This window comes from Scyliorhinus canicula, chromosome 4, assembly GCF_902713615.1.
Source record: "Scyliorhinus canicula chromosome 4, sScyCan1.1, whole genome shotgun sequence".
Lineage (NCBI taxonomy): Eukaryota > Metazoa > Chordata > Chondrichthyes > Carcharhiniformes > Scyliorhinidae > Scyliorhinus > Scyliorhinus canicula.
In genome coordinates this window covers 172111138-172136273 of record NC_052149.1, presented here as the reverse complement: position 1 = coordinate 172136273, position 25136 = coordinate 172111138, and the positions used below count along the sequence as shown (strand labels likewise).

General features: G+C 46.8%; 1 protein-coding gene across 3 annotated transcripts in view; it reads left to right on the top strand.

Moving 5' to 3' along the window:
- Nucleotides 1-11688, top strand: part of neurl1b (neuralized E3 ubiquitin protein ligase 1B) — a 597680-nt gene extending 585992 nt beyond the window's left edge. For all 3 annotated transcript variants that reach the window (XM_038795546.1, XM_038795544.1, XM_038795545.1), the window contains one exon: nucleotides 9333-11688. In XM_038795546.1, coding sequence (XP_038651474.1) covers nucleotides 9333-9577 — 245 coding nt within the window. In that variant the 3' untranslated portion in view covers nucleotides 9578-11688. The remainder of the gene's footprint in view (nucleotides 1-9332) is intronic.
- Nucleotides 11689-25136: the final 13448 nt, after the last annotated feature.

The following is a 25136-nucleotide window of genomic DNA, read 5'->3' as shown; positions in this document are numbered from 1 at the left end:
AACCATAACAGTCCAAAGCTGTTATGGTAAACCTTATGGGTGGGAATTTCCTTTCCCCCTGCAGCGTGTTTCACAGCGGTGGAGGCGTCCTATCATGGGCTGGCGACGGGATCTTCCAGTCCCACCACTGTCAATGGGATTTCCCATTATTCCCACTCTCCACCGCCGGAGAATCCACGGTGGGAGTGTTGCCATCTGCGGGACTGGAAGATCCCGCCAGCGGGAACAGTTAGAAAATCCCACCTTAAAGGTGGAATTCTCACCCAAAGTCAACGCACCTTGTGCTGGTCTGTCAAATTTTCCCTTCCGCCCGCTATGATTCTTGGAAAATCTCGCCTAATTTTCCAGACCAAAGTTCTGTGTGTGGACCAGATTGAACCACAATATAAATCTCAAGTACACATCTTACACATGACTGTTTGCTGCAAATGTGCCATAACAAAAATAGGTAAAGTGCCAGTTAGCATTAAAAGGACCACAGGCTAAAGGAAATATGCCATTCCTAACTAAAATCACTTTAAAGTCAGCTGTTCAGTTTTACAATATTTATCATCGGCGACTGACGTTGCTAACAAAAAATTAAAATTCAGTATAGGCACGATTCTCCTGTCGACAAGTCTTGATTCAGCAAAGAAAGGAAAACTATATTTGTACAACTGGAAGGTTATGTTGCAATTTACTGTATCATGTTTAACGTTCATAGACGATCCTTTACTTAAACAGAAATAGAAACTGAGGCCAAAGGGCACGCTCGATGTCATGGGAATTTTACAACAGATTATAATAAAGCCTAAGTGAGTTTCCTGCAGGATAGCAGGTTAAGAGGAGTTCATTGAATGATGGAGGAAAGAGGCACGAGCGCCACCTAAAGAACAGTCTGCAATGCTTTTTCTTTGTTGCCATCTCAGCCTTTACTCCCAGTTACTTTTAGGCGCGTTGCCTGTCTTTCTGAATTAAGATGGATGCACTTTATATAAACTTTACAAGAAATTAATCCCAACTTGCGGAGCTTTCTCTGACTGGGTTGTCATTGGTCACATTCCATCACATAGAACCGGCTGCATACTATATAATTAATGAAACAGAATTTTTAAAAGTGGATTAAAGTACTGAGTCAGTGCACTTACAAATTGAGCAACACAACTCACTACAAGGAAGTCAAAAGCTCTCACCAGTGCTTGGAAAATATTTCTGCCTTATTTTCTCACTTGATTTTAAAATCCAAGGACCAAGAAGAGCCAGCTGGACTGAAACGGTGTTTTTCCTTCAGCTATGATGAAGTATATGAGCTGCCCAGTCTGGCTCAAACCTCAATGCTTTCCAGCTCCATCTGTCCTGAGTGTATGTATGATGCTGCAGGGCTCCCTACCCAAATAATATAGCTAGAGAAATGTTGCTGCTAAGAGTAGAAAAACGATTTATCGTGCGTGAAATACCAACGTTCATGTAGGGCATTACTGAACTTGTATCAGTATGGATGTGTGCACCGCATTATCTTGTAAAACATGCACATTTCCTTTCATTTGCAGTGGTCGCCAATCAGAAAGTGAAGTAATATTACGCACTGATACGTTCTTCTTCACTTCTTCCCTTATTCTTGGGAATATTTGTGAAATATTTCAGTATCTTGGGAGAGAAGCTGTCAATACCAGGCATTCTATTTTGGCTTCTCTTGAAGTTTCTCAATCATTGCAGAAGACTTGAGTCTGCTGAAATAAAATCAGGAAGCGCCCTCAGCCAATCAAGTCAAATATTGGGCGTGATCGAACTAAATGGGAACTATGTCCCAAAGTGAATGCATTTTGCTTTGTGTTTCCCGGCACTTGTATCCAGATCTCTCGAGCCCCCAAGGCTCAACTTACTATAAGGGGCCTCCCGCACCAGAGTGCCAGGCTGGCAGTGTCAGGGTGCCCAAGTGGCACAGACATCACCAGGGTGCCACACTGCCCTAAGGGCTAGCACTGGAGACCTTTTATCCCCAGGGAGACCTCCACGAGTACTGTTCCGTCTGGTCCCGGTTTGTGGAGACCAGTTCTGAATAGCACTCCAAGGTCTCTAAAACAAGGGAGCTAGATCCTATGCCTTGGTTAGAACTCGGAAATGCATATTAGAGTTAGACTAGCTGACTCGCTAGTCTATGCAGATTTGGATTTGCTAAAAAGTGATCCCACCCAAAATAGTCTGTAGTTGCTGGGTTTATCCTTGCACCCTTCTTTGAATAAGGGTGCAACATTTTCAATTCTCCAATCTTCTGGTACCTCCTGCAAACCTAAGGAGCATTGGGAGATTGTGGCCAATACTTTTGTAATTTCTATGCTTACTTCCCTCGTCACCCACAGATGCAGACCACTCAGATCCAGTGACTTATTAACTTTTAAGTGCAGCCAGCCTATCTAGTTCCATTGCTAATAGGGAATTGGCATTGTTAGTTATAAGAGGACTTTGCAGCTCTCAAGTGGAATTCCGTGGGTCCCCGTGCCATGTCTCAGGCAAGTGTTATTGCCTAGCATCCCAATGAAATTCTGAGGCCTGGACACTTTTGCCTGAAACCTTTATTAATAATAATATTTATTATCACAAATAGGCTTACATTAACACTGCAATGAAATTACTGTGACAAGCCCCTAGTTGCCACATTCCGGCGCCTGTTCGAGTACACTGAGGGAGAATTCAGAATGTCCAAATTACCTAGCAGCACGTCTTTCGGGACTTGTGGGAGGAAACTAGAGTACCCGGAGGAAACCCACGCAGACACGGGGGAGAACATGCAGACTCCGCACAGACAGTGACCCAACCCAGTCCAAGTAGTGTTCCTAGCAGGGTTCCAGGGTCCATGCCCCTGGCGTGGCTGGGGGTACGTGTGCAGGGCGGGATCCCCCAGCACAACCAGCTCATTGGATGGCACCCTGAGAGAAAGAGGGGAACGTAAGAGTGGGGAAGGCTTGGGGGACTCGAGGGTCCTGGGGTAGAAGCCATAAGTGATTGTCGGACCATCACCCTCTCCAATTCCTTCCTGATATCACATTATGGATGGTATTGTGGACCCCGCAGCAGCTGCCCTCACGGTGCTGGTGGCAATCCAGGGGGCCAGACACCAGAGGAAGAGGCGGCAACAGCGGTATCGCAGGCTCAAGCAGTAGCCCATGTGCAGGGACCCACCCGACACCCTGAGGTCAGGGAGGGATGCAGAAGGGGAGGCCAGCGACAGCCCAAGGTGTACAAGCATCGTTGATCGTTTCTGGAGATATTGGATAGAATGCGTTGCAGGAAGCTCTGCCTCAACAAGGAGATAGTGTGGTACCTGTGCCATATCCTGCCAGACTTGACACCCAGTGGAGGAGAAGGATATCTGCTCCTGATGGCTGTCAAAATCGTAACAGCCCTGAACCTCTGTGCTTCGGGTTCATTCCAGGGCTCGAGCAGAGACTTGTGCATCATATCCCAATTTGCAGCCCACAATTGCGTCCGTGAAGTCACGGATCCTGCACATGTGTGCATGCTTCCCAGAGAGTATGCACGACAGCTGCATCCTGGGACACTCTGAGATCCCCAGCCTCGTCGAAGACCACCCCAGGATGACAGTTCGGCTCTGTGGGAATAAGGGATACCTGCTGAGGTCTGGCTGATGACGCCAGTACGAAGGCCAGAAACCGATGCGGAGATCCGGTACAATTGGCTCACGTTGCCACCTGTGCTGTCATTGAACGGCGCATCGGACTGCTCAAAATGTAGTTCCGATGCCTCAACCGCTCTGGTGGTGCACTGCAGTACATCCCCCTGAGGGTCTACCACTTTGTGGTGATCTGCTGTGCCCTCCAAAACCTGGCATGGCAACGGGGTGACATGCTGGAGGTGGAGGAGGAGGGACATACGGCCTTGTCTGAGGAGGAGGGCAAGTTGGAGCCAATCCAGGAGGGGCTGGAGGATCAGCCCAGGTAGGAACCGTGGGTGCAGCCGGTGGATGGAAGACAGACGGGGGTGCAGGTCAGGCATGCCCAGAAGACCAGGGAGACCCTCACCCACGCCCACTACTCGTAGAACAGGATTTTGCCCATCATTCCATTCCCCTCTCTCCCCCACCCTCCCACCCATGTCCTCTCCCCTCTCCCCCCCCCCCCCCCCCCCCCTCGCCCTCACCCCCTCCTCACATCACCCCAGGGCAATGGGCCTGTGTCGGCACAGTCAGCAGGTCATTATACAAGGCAAGAGGGTAATGATGACCCGCTGTGAGGTAAAATCTGGTGCTATAATTTATACCATAATCTGGCCCTGTTGCCCCCCCCCCCACCCCAGTGCCCTCTCAGTCATCCTCAATCTTCTTAGTCCTCCGTGCTCTGCCGTGAAGTCTAGGTATGTCCCCTGGATGCACATCGGAGATGGTTGGAGCCTGCTGTTTTGCACACCCTGTGGCCTTTTAAAAAAAATATTTTTATGAGGGTATTTGCAAGTTTTTACAATAATAACAATAACAGCGACCTGCACATGGTACAATAAGCATTTCCACCCCCATCCCAATTTTCACACCCCCCCAACAATAAAACAACAGTCTGCCCCCCCCCCCCCCCCCCCCCAACCCCCACCCCATCCCCCCTTTTGGAATTCTGCTTCTGCTGACCTTTTCATTTTCCCCGAGAAAGTCGGCGAACGGCTGCCACCTCCGGGTGAACCGTACCATTGACCCTCTTAAGTCAAACTTTATTTTCTCGAGGCTGAGAAAACCAGCCATGTCACTAACCCAGGTCTCTGCACTCAGGGGCTTTGAGTCCCTCCACATTAATAAGATCCGTCTCCGGGCTACCAGGGAGGCAAAGGTCAAGATGTCAACCTCTTTCACCCCCTGATCTCCCGGCTCTTCCGACACTCCAAAGATCGCCACCTCCGGACTCGGCACCACCCGTGTTTTGAGTACTGTGGACATTGTCTTAACAAAATCCTGCCAAAACCCTCTGAGCTTCGGGCATGCCCAAAACATGTGGACATGATTTGCTGGGCTTCCCGCGCATCTCGCACACCTGTCCTCTACCCAAAAAAACTTGCTCATCCTGGCCACCGTCATGTGTGCCCGGTGGACGACCTTGAACTGTATCAGGCTAAGCCTGGCACGTGATGAGGATGTGTTGACCCTGCTTCGGGCCTCCACCCACAGACCCGCCTCTATTTCTCCTCCTAGCCCGTTTTCCCACTTGCCCGTAAGCTCCTCCACCTGAGTTTCCTCCGATTCCAAAAGTTCCTGGTAGATATCTGATACCTTCCCCTCTCCCACCCAGGTACTGGAAACTACTCTCTCCTGTATCCCCCGTGGCGGCAGCAGCGGAAAGGCCAGAACCTGCCTTCTCAAGAAGTCTCGCACCTGCAGATACCTAAAACCATTCCCTGCTGGCAATTCAAATTTATCCTCCAGTGCTTTCAAGCTGGGGAAGCTCCCGTCTATAAATAGGTCCTCCATCATTCTAATTCCTGCCCTTTGCCATCTCTGGAGTCCGACCCAGTACAAACCGATGATTATTATAAATTGTGGTCCAAACTAATGCTCCCCCACTCTCTAATATCTCTTCTACTGCCCCAGATTCTCAGAGCCGCCAGCACCACCGGACTTGTGCAGTATTGGGCCGGTGAGAACAGAAGAGGTCCGTTATCAGTGCTCCCAAACTTGTGTCTTTACATGACGCCGCCTCCATCTGCTCCCACAGCGCCCCCTACTTCACTACCCACTTCCTAATCATAGCTATATTAGCCGCCCAGTAGTAATTGCAAAAGTTCGGCAGCGCCAACCCATCCTCCCCGCAACTATGCCCACTCAAAGCCCAAAATAACCTTATTTACCCGCTTGAAAAAGGCCCTCGGGATGAAGGCACCCTGTGGCCTTTGATGCCCCATTGGCAGGCACCCTCTGGAAGGCCTGGGGCCAGAGGACCCTGGTCGCCTTCCCAGTGGCACGTGCCTCACTGTGCCACCCTGTTCCTTCTGCTGACCCCCGAGACACCCCGTTCTCAGAAGGGGGGTACTCGGGAGAGCTGGAGACCGCCATGTGCCCCTGTTGGAAGGCTCCGGTCAGTCTCCGATGCTCCCTCCTCCCAACGATGCCCGTGGGGCACTGAGGACCACCTTGGGAATGGAAGGGCAGCTGGAGTGAACTCCAGAGGCTCCTGCATCATTTGCCTTTACCAGCCCTGGCAGTTCCATCTTGTCTGCACCATGGTGTCAATCCCCTCAGCGATGCTCCTCTGTGACTAGGACACACTTTGGAGTGCCTCTTCAATGTCCACCTGAGCCTGCGACATGCTCCGTGGCACCTCGGTAAGGTCCACATGCATCTGGGACACGTTCCCCAGCAGCTGGGACATGATGTCGGAGTGCTCAGCCATAGCCATCACTGATTGGGTAACGCCTTGGACACCGCCACTCATGATGCTCACATCGTGCTCCTGGCTTTCCACTGTGGTCGCCCACCCTAGCCGCGTTGTCCTCAGTGCTACTCATTGCTGGCGCCATCTCCAGTACCCGTGACCTTTGGGACTCCTCCAATCAGCTATGGAGCCGCTGGACTGTCGCTGACAACCCCTCCTATATATCCTGGTCGTACCCTAGCAGTTGCATCAGCTCCAGGATAACCTGGTCCAAAGGCTCAGCGCCTGACTGGGACCCAGCTGGGTCCTGGGATCCAGTGGACCTCCAATTGCTGTCTCCCTGGGATGTTCCTGTCTCCACCCAATGTGCATCAGCAACTGTGTGGTACTCATCAGGTTGTGCTCCAGAGGCCTGTCCATTAATGCCGCCCACCAAGATGTGTTACACTGCGCTGGTGGAAGGTAGAAGTCACAGCACTGGCGCCTCATTGGTGGCATCCTCAGAGCTCTCCTCTTGGAAGGCAGTGGAGGAGGGCGGGGGGGGGGGGGGGGGGGAAATCGGTTAGTATGATCCAATGGAGATCTTGCAGGAGAATGGGCATGTGGTCAGTGAGAGGGGAGGATCATTATGTCTGACGTGAACAACTCACTTCCGACAGTGATCTGATTGGGGGAGGGGGGTGGATCCTCAACTCTGTGACGCAGGCCAACCTCGCTTTCAGTGACCACTCTTCTATCTTCGGTCACCCCCACAACCTCCAGGGCCTGTTCCTCATAGGGGGTGAGGACTCTGATGTCCAGCAACCCGCTGCCCTTCTGTGCTCTTTCACGCCTGTTATGGGCCAACTTCTCCTGCGGGGGCAGAGAGAGAGGACATTGTGAGCCGCATGCTTCATGAATGAGGGTGGTTGGGGGCTATGTCAGGAGACAAGCGTGGGTGCTGCTAAAGGGCATGGGTGGGCTGTGCTGGTGGGTGCCAGGATGTGCCGGGGGCACAGGTACCGTATTATGCTGTGGGGAGTAGGGTGGGGGTGTGGTGTGCAGTGCATGTTCCAGGTATGTTCATTCAATAAGGAAAAGTTAGAATAGTTTTCCTTGGAGAGAGAGAGAGGGTTAAGCGGAATTTTGACAAAAAAAAGAGGAAATTTGATAAGAGGTTAAAAAGAAAACATGAGGGGCGCGATTCTCCGCACTCCCGACGGTGCGGAGAATAGCGTGGCTCGTAAAATTTTACGCCCACGCTGTTCCGACGCCCTCCCGCTATTCTCCCCCCACGCCCAACTCCCGACACGAATCGCTGCCGCCGTTTTTTTACGGCCGGCAGCGATTCACAGCTGATAGATGGGCCGAGTTCCCAGCCCTTTACGGCTGTTTTTACGAACGGCAAACACACCTGGTCTGGCCGTTCGTAAAAACGGCCGTAAACACTCGCATTTTATAACCATGGCACCGATTGGCACGGCAGTACCATGGCCGTGCCAAGGGTGCCATGGGCCCGCGATCGGTGCCCACCGATCGCGGGCAGCGGGCCTCATGCCCGCGCACTATTTGTCCTTCCGCCGCCCCGCAGTATCCATTCGCGGGGCGGCTGAGGGGCATCCCGGCCCGCGCATGCGCGGGTTTCGCGCAAATAGGCGATGACGTCATCCGCTAACTCGGGCAAGCGGGCTTAACGAAATTCGTTAAGCCCGTGATGCCGGAGCTTACGGCGTCGGGCTGCTAGCCCCGACCGGGGACCAGAATCGGTTCCCGGTCGGGAAGGGGGGGACTGGCGTCAAACCCGCCCGGATTTGACGCCAGCCTTATGATTTCTCCCCATATGGGAGAATCTCGCCCGAGGGGTCTGAAAAGAGTAGATAGAGAAAACTGTTCCCATTGGTGGAAGGATCAACGAGTGTTTGGATCTGGAATGCACTGCCTGAGAGTGTGGGGGAAGGAAGCTCAATTAAGGCATTTAAGTGGGAATTTGATCACTATCTGAATGGGAAGATTGTGCAGAGCTACCGGGAGCAGTCCAAGGAATGGCAATAGATAAATTGCTCCTTCAGAGAAGCAACGCTGGCACAATGGGCCAGATGGCTTCTGTACTGTAGCCATTCTGTGATAAGTTACAAATTGTTGCGTCTGATCAATTATTTTTTTCAATCCTCTTATTCCCTTCATTCCTTAAACCCTGCCAAGTGCATTCTACTAGAAGTTTGTTCCCAATAATTAGTTATCGGCAATTGAAAAGGTTACCTCAGACTGTAAAATGCTTTCTTGAACCAATTACTATCATGCAGCTAAATGCATTACGAACAGGGACTGTACGTTGACTTAAATTTACAAGGCAGGTTCTTGACCAAAGTGGCTTTTGCTCATTTCTTCCTTTATTTGCTTGGTAATTAGTAGTGTGCATCATCTTTCATAAACAGCAACCCTGGAAAAGAAATGATATTGGCATTGCTGCCACAATAAATTGGTATAAACACTTTCAAAATGGAACCATGTACAGCTCGGAAACAAAAATGGAACAAGAACCATATGCAGATAACTGCAGATGTGGTGAAAGTCACAACATATTTAAAGTCAGCTGCATATATAATTCAGCAGGATAAGGCAATTAACTCATATATATATATATATATGATATATACATATATATATATATTTTATATATATATAACTGAATTTTTATATCAACAAATGACTAAGGATTGAAACAATGTGAAAAAAGGACAGGTTTTATTCATTTTTGAAAGTGTACTCTATCAACACTCTCCTGTTTTAGAAGTGGAAGACTATGCCACAGATGTACAAAATGGAAGACTTTCAAGACAAATATTATTGCCTATTTATAATGTCAATAAGAACATAATTTCTTGTTGTTTTCATAAACCCTTGCAAACCCTCTTTTTGTTCTGCATCATGCATTGTGTACTCAAGATATGCTATTTTGTGATCTGATGGTTTGAGGTTACATGTTGTTTTTCCTGTTTCCCACAGTGACTGCACCCAGCTCTCCACTGAGCCCTCAGTTCTCCCCATCTTTCTCTCCGCCTGAACCTCAGAATAGCAAAAATGGAGAGTGCACCGTTTGCTTCGACAGTGAAGTCGACACCGTTATTTACACCTGTGGACATATGTGTCTTTGCTATGACTGTGGTCTTAAGCTGAAGAAACAGATCAATGCCTGCTGCCCCATCTGCAGGCGCGTCATAAAGGATGTCATTAAGATATACCGTCCATGAGATATTTGGCCCCTATAAGGACTATTCCTCAATCCACATTATAGTTTTTAAAGAAGTGTAGAGTTTTTATAGTTAGGGAAAGCTTCAATTGCTCACTTTGATTTCAGTTATTTACCTTCACAAGGTGTGGCTGTATGTACTCTTTGTCATTCAACTTATTTTCTCTATCTCTAATTTGTCTTCCCCCTTTCTGTTCCTGTCCCGTTGCCTGCAATTACCTGCAGACAGGAAACTGGGATGGCTGCACACTTTTCCATCTGTGGAAATAGTGGCACTTCATGTTTGATCAACAAGTATTATTTAAGTGGAGAAATTTGGACACCATCGAGCAGCCAAATTGAACACAGGTTAATTAACCTAGCTAAGATGTATCAGTTCAAAAAGCAATATTCTACTGATTTGCTTTTCTGTTCTGTGATTGCTACTAGAAAAAAAAATATTAATCATTAATACAGACCAAATAATTTGAGGAATAAATGCACTTGGCCACAATATCCCCAATTACTAATTATAGCAGGTTATTTTTCCACAGTACCTGTTAGTCTGCAGAGGTCAACGATGGATTTTTCTCCACCTTCTCCCCAAAGACTGATCTGCTTCTTATCGATTTGCTTCATGCATATCAGTTATTTAGAGAGATCTAAATTACCACATTCAATTAAGTACATTTTAAATTTAATCTGGAAAGAATGTATGTATTACTAATAGATTAATTAATATCTAATTGCCGCTGTGTTGTGGATGCTACACACTTGCCAAAATTGATAGCTCACCAGTGGTGATGGACCCCCAAATTGAGAGTTATTTTGATAAGTTTTCTAAAACATCAAGCAGTGACTTTTACTGAAGGAATTGGGGAGCCTGATGAGTTCAATAATGACTAAAGTTGTAGTATCCCTTTTGGCAAAAACCTCAAAGAAAAAGAAATGTTGCCCTTTTTTCTTGCTGATCAGATACATTCATGAATATTTGGTTCATTACCCGCTGTTGTGGCCCCTTTGTAAGACTGAATTCAGATTCTCAATTTGCCATATCTGATGGGGGTCGGATTCCCAGGAAAGGTCAGGGCATGGATGACTTCATTCCATGTAATGGGAGAAAGTGAGAAGGGTCGGGGCATTGGGAGGAAGGCACCAAGGGAAGCCTGGTTCCATTAAGCAAACATTCAACTGATTCATATGTTTCAGAGTCTAGGCTAACATGCCAGCAAAGAGATATTGCAACTTTAATATGGCTTTAACAAGTAAGACGTTTTATGCTGGATATTTTCTGTGGTGATTCAAAGCTACAGGTGCCTTACAAAGGAAGGTGATGCACTTTTTTCTGATTCCCCTTGAACTTTGACTGCCACTATTATAGATTCACTGATTAATGGCAAAGTAGTTTTATAGGACTCACGTGACAACCACTAAAATATTTTCCTTTTGATAATGGAGTGAAAATGGTATCTAACACAAATATATTTAATATCTTGCCTAATTTGCTGACTTTGTACAAAAAATAGTATCTAGTTTCGTTAGTGTATTGTTTCCAGAAACTTCAACGGACACTTTGTACAAATTTTGCTTGCAATATATAGCGTAAACATTATAATTTTTGTTTTTTTGCACTTAATTTAAATGCTTTTTGTTGTCCAAGGTTTGTGTTTCTGTGTGCGTGTGTGCTTGCACTGTGAATGAAATGATTAATAGATCAGTTACAAAAGAGGAAATGAGGACTAAACATGAAATGAAAGGGCGAGTATTCCTTTTACTGACACCTGACTGGACTGTCATTAAAAATTGGCAAAACTCTTCTTTAAATGGCTGGTTACTGCATTTGGTAACACGTTCTTTTAGGAGATATGAACAAGTATCTAATGAAGCTTTGAATAATTTTTCAAATTGAAGTTAGGATTTAAATACGTAATTAAATTGATGCAATGCTCACAATTAGTTTCATCTTGTTTAGCTTTCTGCTCACTTTATAATTCTTCTGTTCTGTCCCAACATCATTTATCTATCAATAACTTTGTAATTATAATGGGTGTTTCACAGTTCAGATTCAGTGCTTCTTTCCATTAAAGACTCTGCTTATTTATGTGTGTACATTGACATTCGGATTGGTTTTTTAAAAAATAATTTTTATTGAAATTTTTATAAACGTAGCCAAAACAGAAAATAACAACAGGAAAACAATATTAACAACAACAAAAAGAAAAACACACTAACACCCAAAACCAAACCCTCCCCCCCCCCCCCCCCCCCCCCCCCACCCCCCACCCAGTGACTACAAAAACGAGAGATAGATAAACACCCGGCATATCCAATAAACACATACACATTTCTCCCTGCCCCCGAAACAACCCCCCCTCCCCTCCCCTCCTCTCCCTCCCCCCCCGGGTTGCTGCTGCTGCCAGCCTATTTTCCTAACGTTCTGCCAGGAAGTCCAGGAAAGGCTGCCACCGCCTAAAGAACCCCTGTACTGATCCACCGCCTAAAGAACCCCTGTACTGATGACATTCAGATTGTTAAACGACTGATTCTGTCCTACTGTATCCACATGTTAAATGTTCCCACAGACAGGAACTTGTGGAGATGACAGGGATCTCAGCTGCCAGCTGGTGAGTCGGGAAAATCCACCTGTTCCCTCTTTTTGTGAAGGCCTGCCACATCATGGCAGGCCTTCTTGGCAAACTGCCAAGAGCTGCCGGTCAGTTAGGGGCTGGCAGCTTCATGAATGGCACGTTCTGCGGGGAGACAGTCGCTGCTGTGGCCTAGGTTTATCATTGGATCGCAGGCCAGGGGTGAATGATGGCTGGAGATAAGTTCCAGGGGGTGGGCTGGGCAGGGGAATGAGCAGCAAGGGTATGGGAATAGCTTGCATGGTCCCTCCCTTCCTGCTGCCAGCTTGCCCGATCAGGCACTGAGTGCCTTAGAATGAGGGACCTCCCTGAGAACCCACAAACTAACATGCTTGTCATGCTCCTTGCATGGCGAGCCCCTACCCATTGCTGGGTAAATACTGGCAGCAGCAGGATGAGGTGACGGCGGGATGAGAAGACCTGCCAAGGGCTTAATCAAAGTGGCGGGATCCACACCTGCCACTCATCTGCCTGGTTCAATGCCCTTTCCATGAAACTACATGGGAGAGGGCACAAGATTCTGCCCCACATCTCATCATTTGCCAATAAGCAAGGAAGTCTTTTTTTTATACCCATTCATGGGATGTAAACATCCCCAGCAAGGCCAACATTTGTTGATCATCCTAATTGCCTTTTGAGAAGGTGAACCACAGCAGTCCCTGTGGTGTAGTTACACCCACTGTGCTGTTAGGAAGCAGGTTCCGGAATTTAGGCCCAATGACAGTGAAGGAACGGAATCCAAGTCAGGATGGCGAGTGACTTGGAGGGGAACTTGCAAATGATGTTCTCATGTGTCTATTAGCCTTGCCCTTCTAGGTGGTAGAAATGAAATGAAATGAAAATCACTTATTGTCACAAGTAGCCTTCAAATGAAGTTACTCTGAAAAGCCACATTCCGGCACCTGTTCGGGGACGCTGCTACGGGAATTGAACCGTGCTGTTGGCCTGCCTTGGTCTGCTTTAAAAGCCAGCTCTTTAGCCCAGTGTGCTAAACCAGCCCCTGAGGTCATGGATTTGGAAGATGTTGTCGAAGGAGGCTTGAAGAGTTGTATTAAATGCCCATTATCTTACCCAGTGCATGGAGAAATCTACATTCAGTGCAAAGAATGGATCTGCCCAAAAATATGTAGCAGAGAAACAGATAATGAGGTATATCTCAGCGTTACCAGTCTGTGAAATACAGTAAAATGTCACCCCAGTAATTTGGATTTATTACCACCAATGAACATTGACAGAAAGTCAAGTAATGGAAAATAATGCAGTGGTATCAGCAGCATGCAGATCATGTGGTCATTATTTTTATTTGCTTTTAATTAATTAAAGACAGAAAATGTGATTTAATTAGTCCCCTCACAACCTTCCAACTTCTCCTGAACGCGTTGACGAATGCTGGCTTACTGTTGCAACACCAAATGACTGTTCTCATATAATGTGAGCTTAATAATGAGTGCCAGGCTAAGTGATCCTTAAAGCATTACAGCTAAGCCCAATCCTGACATTTCATCAAATCCATCCTTATGTATTTTCCAAAGAGCAATCAGGACTGAACATCGGCCTTTATTTAGCTCCCTATGCTGGGATGCTGAGATTAATTCTGACATTGTTATTGCTGCCCTAAAGAGGTTAGTGCACATCAGGCATCAACCTGGGATCTTCCTTGCCTGCATAATTCATTGTCACCAGAAGGCAACTTTTATTTCCGTAACACTTTAGAGAAGCTACATTGTTCTTGCTTTTTCATAAATCAGGTTAAAATTGTTCTGAGGCAAACTAGGATTGGAACTGTCACTTTAAACTTTCCCATAGGGAAGATTTAAGAAACTAGATTTAATATATTGAGTGGTATGGTAACCAGCTAGCATGCTCCTTCTTCGGAGAGAAAACAGGTCATCCCTAATTAGTGCATTGGTTTATTAAGTGTTATCGTCACTTTGCCATGATATTGTAGGGGTGTTACACTCAGCAATTTGCAACCTTTCTAAGAAACGACCAAAGAGGAGTTAACCCGTGTCACTTTAGACATGCTAACACCATTGCACAATAGTTCCATTTTACACATTACTGGACTGATCATGTTAAGAATTACGTGACATGTTTTACTTCAAGGTAGCTACGCTTTCAGGCCATGCTTGTTCATCTTTCCTCAGATTAATTTGTTGCCTTGAAAAAAGACAATTGTTCCATGTAATTTCTGGAAAACTGCCGCAGTGTACAGGCCTATAAATAAAGATGCAATGACTGACTTCTGTAATTCTGCTGTCATCTTTTAACGAGGCTCACTTCATATAGGGTGCAACATGATTAGCTCCAATGAAGTGTAAAGGAATTGGTTGCAGGGTTGATTGGACGATTTTTAAGCCTTTTTAGGCTACAGTTACGTTCTCAATCTCCACAAGGTTTTCAACCATTGCACTGCATTTCTGCTATCTGCATTGCATTTTCTTGGGTTGTGTTTGTTTTCAGAAACCTTGTAAACTAGTAAAAGCAATCAGTCACTGGCATTAGTTGATTTATTAGCAGTTTTAACATTTACCTTATGTAGGTTCAAAAGATAATGGTTCCAATTTTAACCACCTCCTGCTGGTGCAATGACGATTTTGCCTCGTGCAGCAACATTTGGCACTACCATCTATGGAAAAGTTCTATTTATTTCTTGAAATGTGGTTAGCATCAGTAAATGCTCTGGTGTAAGTAGCAGTTTTTTTATATATATATATATATATTTAAAGAAAAATATTGCAAAATGTTGAAAGGGTGTAGGGCAGAAATAATTAGATGAATGTTGGTACAAAGACAGTCCTTTACCCTGTCTGGCACAACCAGTAGCCAATGTTTGTTCACCTGCAGTAGGTTGGACCATGCAGAGCAATAATTTACACACAGCTTTTGAGCACTTTAAGATCTCAATTGATTGCAAATTGACTACATTTACCCACATCGTTGCACTGTCATTGCACCAAGTTAAGGTTAAAATGGTGCCCACTATCTGAACATATTGTTTATATAGGAACTGAGGGAGACACTTTGTTTCTGTTCATGCATGTAAGAAGGCACTAGATAACTGAGAAAGAGCAAAATATGTAGAGATTCCCTTTAACGGGAAGTAGTGAGCCGTTAATCCTAATTTTATCTGCCAAAACTGAATCCAAAAAAGATAATTTGTCTTATCTTTATATGAGAAAACACTGATTCAAAATCAAACAAAGGTCAATGTGAAACTAATAATTGATTAATTCAAAATTGAGTTCCTTTTGAAATTTAAAAACTGAAAGAATAAAATGAAAATGAAATGACAATGACTCTTCAAGAGAAGTATCAGATACAAAGTTCTTGCCCTCGCCCTTTTCTTTGCAGGTTAATCTTGTGATAACACTGCAAAAAATATGTTTCTGTTGCTTTTTGTAAATTATTTGCCTCAAAACACTTTGTTTATTCTGTTTCTTAATAAATACATACTGTACAGATTCATAGTAGACTGCTTCACTATGTATACTGGGGTTTTAAAGATTTAAAAAAAATGCAGTTTTGATGCTGTTGTAAACAGTTGCATAATTGTAACATTCCTTTGTTCTGTGACCAAATGCTTCCCCTGTTGCTCACATGACCAGGCTTATAAAGTCTTTTTGAGACCTACTCTGTGGCATTTAGTTTGTGTGTTATATCTTAACTAATTCATAATAAATTGCTGCTTTCTACCTACCTGAGGTTCTCTCTAAGTGTTACAGTCCCTTTAAGATTAAGACCGCCTGCTTGATTTATCATTACGGACATCATAAAACAATTCCTTGTGGCAAAAGTTCAGTTTTTACTCGTTTTGGAATCTGAACTGAGAGAATATAACCAATAAAGTTATTAGCAGTATCTGCATGTGAAAGGTATTTAAGCATCCAATCTCTGCCCTAAATTATTATTTTTTAAAATTAACAATTGACATATCTTATTCTCACCAGCATTGCATTGCTTTAAAATCTGCCTACATGATATTCAGTGTTTTGTTTCCAAAATGGGGTGAGCTGTGAATTAAGCATACCTTAATCAAGCTTAAAACACAAATACAAAACACACGTTAAAAACTCTTCCTGTACCAATATAGATGATAAAAGGGCGTATTTTGTCACTGATGAGTGGATCAATTTCACCCCACAGGAGGTTGGGTGTTCATAAAGAATACACATTGAACAATTGTACTCACTTCCATGCTCATTATTCGAGTAAGAAGTCTTACAACGCCAGGTTAAAGTCCAACAGGTTTGTTTCAAACACGAGCTTTCGGAGCACTGGAGCAAGTGCTCCGAAAGCTCGTGTTTGAAACAAACCTGTTGGACTTTAACCTGGTGTTGTAAGACGTCTTACTGTGCTTACCAACCAGTCCAACGCCGGCATCTCCACATCATTATTCGAGTGGCAGAGAACCTAAACTGAGTAATGCTTTATTCTATGAAAAGGGAAATTATCAAAATTATAGAGCAAATCTTTTATTTAAGATTTTCAATAAAGCACAAAAATAACCTTTTATTTGACATCACAAATACTTTTTTTTCCAACATAAGGGAAAATGCTGTAGACATTTAAAATGCCTAAAGCGTCGGCAGCAGAAAACTGAAGTCACCCGATCTGGAGGCTGTTGCAGAGGCTGATGTGAAAGGCACAGCCACTGAATCTGCTAAGTGTCTCCAGGCACAACATGCATGATATGTACTAGTGGAAAATAATCTTGATATTAAATCCTGCCAATGCGCTCGTCAGACCAGATGTTGGTACATGAGGTCCTGTCAAAAACCCTGTTATATGCTCTCTTGGTGTGATGTTGGGGGTCATAATTTACACAGCTAAATTATGCCTTCTGCCTGCAAGTGCACTGTAGAGCCAGCTCTCACCAGGCGGCAGAAGAATGCAAGCAGCTGCTTCGTATTTGCCACCGATCAGCTCATCTTGAGTTCAGTACTTGAATTTTCGTTTGGGTGCGAAGGCATATTTCAGTGCACGAATGGCCACATTGATTTCTTTGGAGGAAATCTGGTTTTCCTCCTCATTCCCAACCCCAAGCCTTTTTGCAAGTCGGGAAATGCCTAGTGTGCAAAATCCACGCTGAGTTCCGGTTCCCCATTTTAAGTGGGGGGGAATTACATTTCCTCACACCATTTTTGCATGGTGGTGCAGGGGGTTTGGAAGCCCATTAAAATCTTGCTAGGTTTGAGAGTCCATGAAGAAAATAGCCTGCTGGGGAGTCTGGAACATTCTGAAAGGTGAGTGTAAAATGTTTTCACATGTTTAAGTGTCACTATTAGGTGCTGTATTGTAATGTAAAGGCTCTTAATGCAGTGGTTCATCATGGGGATATGTCCTGGAATGGTAACCTGCCCCTCACATTGAGTAGCATTGTGTAGTTGTTGCGAGGAAATGGAAAGCCTCCCCCTCAACTGTCACCCACAGACCCCCCCCCCCCCCTCCCCCTCTCGCACTCGCACACACACACACACACACACACAGAGAATGTCCACTACATCCTCCGCCACCTAGTGCAGGAACAATTTTTCCAGCAATAAACTTCCTCCTCACACTTGTTACTGAAGAAACGTTGCATTGTGAGCAGGGGTTGTGCACCATCTAGTGGACAGAGTACATATTGAAAGATCCAATGGCTTTTTCACACCTTGTTCCTCCCCCCCCCCCACCCCCCCCCCCCCCCCCAAGTGTCTATATAAATCTGCACTTCCATGTCGGCTAATGTTAACTAATGCATTGCTAGGTCTTAAAGTGTGGTGATCTGAAAATGGTAATTCTCCTTCTCAATATCAATAATTACCAAACCACAAGATAAAAGCAAATTATTGCGGATGCTGGAGTCTGAAATAAATACGGGACAATCTCAGCGTGTCTGACAGCATCCGTGGAGAGAGAAGGGAGCTAACGTTTCCTGTCTGGATGATTTTGACAAAGTCAAAATTGAAACTAATCGAAAACTCATTTCATAGACAATCCTCAAAGTCAGCAGCAGACGGGCCTTGATATTTCTGAAGAGAAGAAGGATAAGGTCAGAAACAGCAGCATCTCATTAACATCATATAGCTACGTTTCCCACCCAGCAGCTGGCTAAATGAACAGCCTGTCAAGTGGGCAGGAGGAAACACAACACAAGGCCAAAGCTGGGTTCCATGTTGGGGGTTGGCGGGTGTTGGACTAGAGGGGTCGATCCACAATGCATTAGGTTGCAGGAACGGTTAGTGATCAGAGTTGAGGGAAGGGCTGCAATGGAGCTGGGAATTAAAATCAGTAATTGGGGCAGTGGGGGTTGGAAGAGTTTGACAATTATGGTTGTGAGGGTAGAGGTTGATGATAGGGGTTGGGGGGGAGGTGAAGGTTGGTGATGTGGCTGTTGGGGGTCATTGCCGTTGTTCATCCTTCAGTATTGAAGAAATCCATCTTTTGTCATCCAGGTGTTGAGCTGTGTGGGTGCAAAGGTGGCTGATAAATCCTACCTTAACACAAAATGTTCTAGTGCAATAGAGACAGAACGAGGAAGCTGATAAGTAGTTGGTGGCACTATTCCCATGGTTTTTATGTGTTTTGAGCTGACACTATCCATTGTTCCTCGTACGCTGATGCACCATTGGCAATTGGACTTCTCCAATCTGAGCAGTCTTGGGCAAGGGTCTCTAACGATGCATTGTCAGTTTTGAAGTCCTTGATGGAGGCTTTCAGGGTATCCTTGAAATGTTTTTTCCAGCTACCACAGGAGCGTGCTCCATTCTGCAGTTCACCATGGAAGATTCACTTAGAGAGCTGGGTGTCGGGCACTCTGTCTAGCCCATCGGAGCAGTTTTTAAAAAAATATTTTTATTGAAGCATTTACAAAATTTTTATAACAATAACAAACAAAACAATAATAACATAAACATCAACATGGTAAACTAGACAGTTCCCACCCAACCCCTTCAGTACATCCCTTAACCACACTGCACCTACCCGCGCTCCCCCCCCCCCCCCCCCCCTTCAGAATGCTGCTTCTGCTGACATTTTAATTTTCCCCGGGAAAGTTGACGAACGGCTACCACCTCTGGGAGAACCCCAGCATTGACCCCCTCAAGGCAAACTTTATTTTCTCCAGCTTGAGAAACCCAGCCATGTCACTGACCCAAGTCTCCACACTCGGGGGCTATGAGTCCCTCCACATTAACAGGATCTGTCTACCAGGAAGGGGCTACCAGGGAGGCAAAGGCCAGAACGTCGGCCTTTTTCATTCCCTGCATTCCCGGATCTTCTGACACTCCAAAGATTTCTATCTCTGGACTCGGCACCACCCGCGTATCTAGGACCTTGGAGAGTGCCTTGGCAAACCCCTGCCAGATTCCACCAAGCTTTGGACATGCCCAAAACATATGGACATGGTTTGCTGGGCTTCCCGCACACCTCGCACATCTATCTTCTACCCCAAAAACTTGCTCATCCTCGCCGCCGTCATGTGTGCCTGGTGTACCACCTTAAACTGTATTAGACTGAGCCTGGCACATGATGAGGAGGAATTAACCCTGCTTTGGGCATCTGCCCACTGTAGCCACCTAAGATGGACACTGGGCTACAACATGGAGAACTGCTAAGGCTGCAGGGAGAAAACAGTCTTAGCAAGGACAAGCAGTTTGCAGAAGGCTCATTAGCATTCTGCACGTACAGAAACCAGTTTATGGCCAGGTGCAGGATCTCAGCTAAAGGTGTAAATGGCAACAACGATTTGCATAGTAATGAGGTGATCCAGATCTAGGCCCACACAATAGAAACATTTGGGTTTGAATGGATACTTTGAGTGGACGCCCAGACGAAACGGCACCATAAGTATCCATCACAAAGCACCATAGAAACCGCCCCACCCATCGAGAAGCGACCCTCAGATTGGGGGGTTTGGAAAATATCGATTGGGAGAAGGCCCAATTGATACCTAGCAGGTGAAAGAGCCCGCCCCAAGGGGCACGGACCTCTAGGACCTATAAAAAGAAGGTCAAGCACATGATTCGGTCTGTTGCTTCCAGACTCCGGCCCAGATCTGTTGCCTCCGACCCAGATCTGTTGCTTCCAGACTCCGGCCTAGGCTGTTGCATCCTGACTCCGACCCCAGCCTCCAGATCCTGTCTTTCATCACCGGCCGTTGAGCATCAGCCATCGTTCAGTAAGTGCCAAAACAACGCTCGCTACGTGAACCAGACTTGCTAGACCCTGACGACCTCTAACTTTCTGAGAGTTGCAGACCAAGAACGGGACGAAGGCCTCGCTCCCTGACCTTGCCTGTTCCTGTTTAGATAAGTATTTTAGTCGTTTAGTTTAGAAGTAACTTAGTCTTTAGCGTATGCATGTGTATTTATTATATTGGTTATAATAAATATCAATCGTTTGAACTTACTAATCGGTGTACAGATTTATTACTTTGAACCTGACCTTGATATACTTGTGAGGTGTCTAAATACGGCACCTGGCGACTCCGAGCAGAATTACATACACAGAGCTGTAGTAGTGTTAAGCACACGGCCTTTAAACGGAGGCGTGTTAATACACTCCAATAAACGCGTAATACACTCAAGTAAAACGTGCAACACCACAGACCGCTTCTAGCTCCCCACCTAGCTCCTCCTCCCACTTGCCCTTCAGTTCCTCCACCGGGGTCTCCTCCGCCTCCAACAACTCCTGATAGATATCCAACACTTTCCCCCTCCCCCACCCAGGTATCGGACACTACTCTGTCCTGTATCCCGGTGGCGGGATCAGCGGGAAAGCCAACACCTGTTTCCTCAGAAAGTCCCGGACTTGTAAACATCTGAAACCGTTCCCCGGCGGCAGCTTGACTTGTCCTCCAACGTCTTCAGACTGGGAAAGCTCCCGCCTATGAATAGATCTTCCATCCGTCCAATGCCTCTTCTCTGCCAACTTCGGAATCCGCCATCTATCCTGCCCGGCGCGAACCTGTGGTTATTGCAAATCAGGGTCCAGACTGATGCACCCTCCACCTTTTTAAACCTCCTCCATTGCCCCCAGATCCTCAATGCCATCACCACCACCGGGCTAGATTAACGGGCCGGCGAGAACGGCAGAGGTACCGTTACCAGTGCTCTCAAAATGGTGCCTTTGCATGACGCCACATCCAACCACTCCCATGCCGACCCCTCCCCCATTACCCACTTCCAGTGGGTCAGATGGAGTGTTTGTGTAGGGGGTCGAGATTGAAGACGCTAGCAACAGCACTTCAATTATGGGATTTGTAAGCATACTTTCAATCTCTTTGTTAACCTGTGCCAATTTTAAATGGTTAAGTCTGTATGGATTGGAACAGCATTTCCCACATCGACATCATGTGCAGCCATTTTAGTACTTCCCAATTTATCTCCACAAACTTGCCCATGTGATATCAATAACTCTTTCAGGTCAGTTTGTTTTTCCTTTGAAAGGTAACTCAACAATTTATCCCAATTTTGAAGAACATTCTCATTTTCCAATTTAATTTGAGGTATGCCAAACTCACAGGCATCTGGATTTGGTTCGTCACTTTGAGTTAGAATCATTAAAACCTCCTCCTTTTCCTCTCCTTCCCTTTCAAAGTACTTTTTAAGCATATTCACATGACACACTCGGTGATTCTTCCTTCTATCTGGTGTTTTTACCATATAATTCACCTCACTTAATTTCCTTTCAATCTGATAAGGTCCACAAAACCTAGCTTTTAAAGGTTCACCTACCACTGGTAATAATACTAAAACTTCATCTCCACTGGCAAAACTACAAACTTTGAATTTCTTGTCAGCTACCCGTTTCATCACATTTTGTGCAACTTTTAAATGTTGTCTAGCTGATTCACCTGTTCTATTTCATTGTTCCCTAAAATTTGACATGTAATCCAATAATGTAATTTCTGATTTCTCACTCACCAATTTTTCCTTAATCAATTTAAGTGGTCCTCTTAACTCATGACCAAAAATTAGTTCAAAAGGACTAAATTTGGTTGACTCATTAGGTGCATCCCTAATTGCAAACAATACGAATGGAATTCGTTTATCCCAATCCTCTGGATAATCTTGACAATAAGCCCTCAACATTGTTTTTAATGTCTGATGCCACCTTTCCAACGCTCCCTACGATTCTGGATGGTATGCAGTTGATTTAAATTGTTTTATTCCTAAACCATCCATTACTTCTTTGAATAACCTCAAGGCCAAATTTGATCCTTGAACCCATTGTATTTCTGTGTAGTCTATATCTCGTAAAGAATTTAAGTAATTCCTCCGCAATCTTTTTGGCCGTAATATTACGTACTGGAATGGCCACTGGAAACCTAGTAGACACATCCATTATAGTCAAAAGATATTGATTCCCATTTTTTGTTTTAGGACCCTTGTAAAAGGTTCCTCAAACACTGGAATGGGTATTAAGGGCGCTGGTTTTATCACTGCTTGAGGTTTCCCTATCACTTGACATGTGTGACACGATTGACAAAATTTAACTACATCTTTACGTAGTCCTGGCCAATAAAAATGTTTCTGGATTTTAGCTTGAGTTTTCCTTATCCCCAAATGACCTCCCACTGGTACCTCATGTGCAACTTGCAACACTTCCTTTCTATACCCTACCGGCAATACCACTTGATGAATCTCTGCCCACTTTTCATCCACTTGCATATGACACAGGTGGTCTGTGACCACAGGATGACGATCCTGCATGTCTGCACCAGGTACCCTGGCAGTGTGCATGACTCCTTTATACTCTCCCAATCGTTCATCCCCACCGTGTTTGAGGGACACCACCCCCTGCCTGCGGGGCTGGCTGCTGGGCGTCAGGAGTTATCCATTGCGGCCGTGGCTGGTGGGGGGGGCCTCCAGTACCCGTCGGAGATGGTCGGCCACATTGTCATGGTCTGTTGCGTCCTGCACAGCATAGCCCAGCAGAGGTGCAATGTGCTGGAGGACAGGTCCCCACTCGGTGACTGGAACGACCCCATCGCGAAGAGGTTGAGGGCGACTGTCACCTTGACGGCCTCCGGGAGGTCATGTCCATCCCCCGGTCCCACGTGATGCCAGGTGTGCCATCAGATGGCAGATGTGGGCGACCGTCTCCCGGCTCAGCTGGAGACTCCTCCTGCACGCCCTGTCCGGGAGGTCCTTGAAGGATATGCGGGGCCGGTACGCACGTTGTCGCATCGGACGCCTCCGTGGCCGTGGCACACCCTCCTCCTCCTACTCGTCATCCTCCTGCAGTGGCTCTCGCACAGCGCGGTGCTGCTCCTGTGCCTCTTGGGCGTGTGGTCAAGTGGCCTGGGCAGCTTGCATGTGCCCCATTGCAGCCTGCTGCTCTACAACAGGCTCCACCACCTCCCTGTCATGCCCGTGCTCCAGCTCCCACTGGGCCTCATGCAGGGCAGCAGCCCCCACCACGGCGGCCAAGAACGCTGGAAGATGGCTAAACATTGTACTATCTGTAGGGGGTGGGATAGACAGGGTTTCAGCATTGCTATACACCACTCCACAACCAGGTGCCATGGGCTACATGGCCGGCCTGGTTGCCAGCACGCGCCGCACCCCTGGCCCCTCGATGCCCTGAGACCTGTCGGCCATCCCCTCTGCCAGGGCCACCGTCTGATGGCAGTGCCCGCTCCCGTGTGTGCCGCCCTGGACATACCCGCTGGTGAGTGCTGCCAGTTTGGTGTGGGGGGGAGTGGAGCGGGTGTCTGGCACACGCCAGGACGGCCAGGCTGCCTGCGCTGCGAAGCGAACGGGTTGGGTGGACAGCCGCGTGTCCGCCGTCATGGGGTCTGTCCGTTGGATCCGGCCTGCCATGGCGGGCCATGGCCGCCCGCAGTCTTTGGCGCCCCCACCGTTCCTTCCCCACCCCCACTCCTCTGACCCAGCTCCACACATTCTCTCCATTCGCTGCCAAGAAATAATACATCAGGTTTGGAAGACCCAAACCCCCTGCCTGCCTTCCCCTCTGTAGCAGCACCTTTCCAACTCTGGCCACCTTCCCTCCCCATATGAACGAGGTAATCATTCCTTCAATCTCTCTAAAAAATGCCTTTGACAGGAAAATCGGCAGGCATTGGAAAATAAACAGAAATCGCGGCAACACGTTCATTTTAACCGCCTGTACCCGACCCGTCAGTGACTGAGGGAGATCATCCCACCTTGCCAGATCAGCTTTCACTCTCCCCAACAAACTAGAAGTGTTGTACCTATGGAGACCCCCCCCCACCCCACCCCAATCACAAACAACTGCACCCCCATGTATCTAAAGTGAGTTTGAAGTCTTAGCCTCCTCTTTTCAGGTCAGACTTTATAACCTAATGTTAAAGTTTATATTGAGATTTCAGGGCCTTTCACTGCTGTCACCATGTTGGTTGTGAAAAGCTATGGAATATTTTTAGAGTCATTTTAGAGTGTGAACAATAATGGGCAGAATTCTCCGACCTGCCGCCGGGTCGGAGAATCGCCGTGGCGGGACGCCATTCTCCGATGTGGCATAACAGGCGCCCGCGCATGGCGCCCAGCCGCTCGGAGAATCGCTGAAAACGGTCGCAGCGGCCTGGAGCAGGGATTCTCCGGGCCAGATGGGCCAGAGTCCCGCCGGCGTGATCGGATGTCATACCGGCGCCGTTGTAAAATGGAATGAAGCAGCGTCAGCCAGTCATGCTGGCTTCTGCTGCGGGAGGTGGGTAACGACGTGGAGCCCGGCCCCGAGGGAGGGGGGGTGGTTGATGGGTGGTTGATGGCTTTGGGGGTGGGGATCCCGGGAGCGGGACCGGCACGGCCATGTCTGCGGGCGGTGTGGGGGAGCCTGCTGGGTTTGAGGGGGAGTGGGGTGGAGGGGACCACACATCCGGGGGGTTGTGGGGGGGGGGGGTGGGGGGGCACACATCCCACTTCCTAATCATCGCTATATTCGCAGGCCAGTAGTAGTTGCAGACGT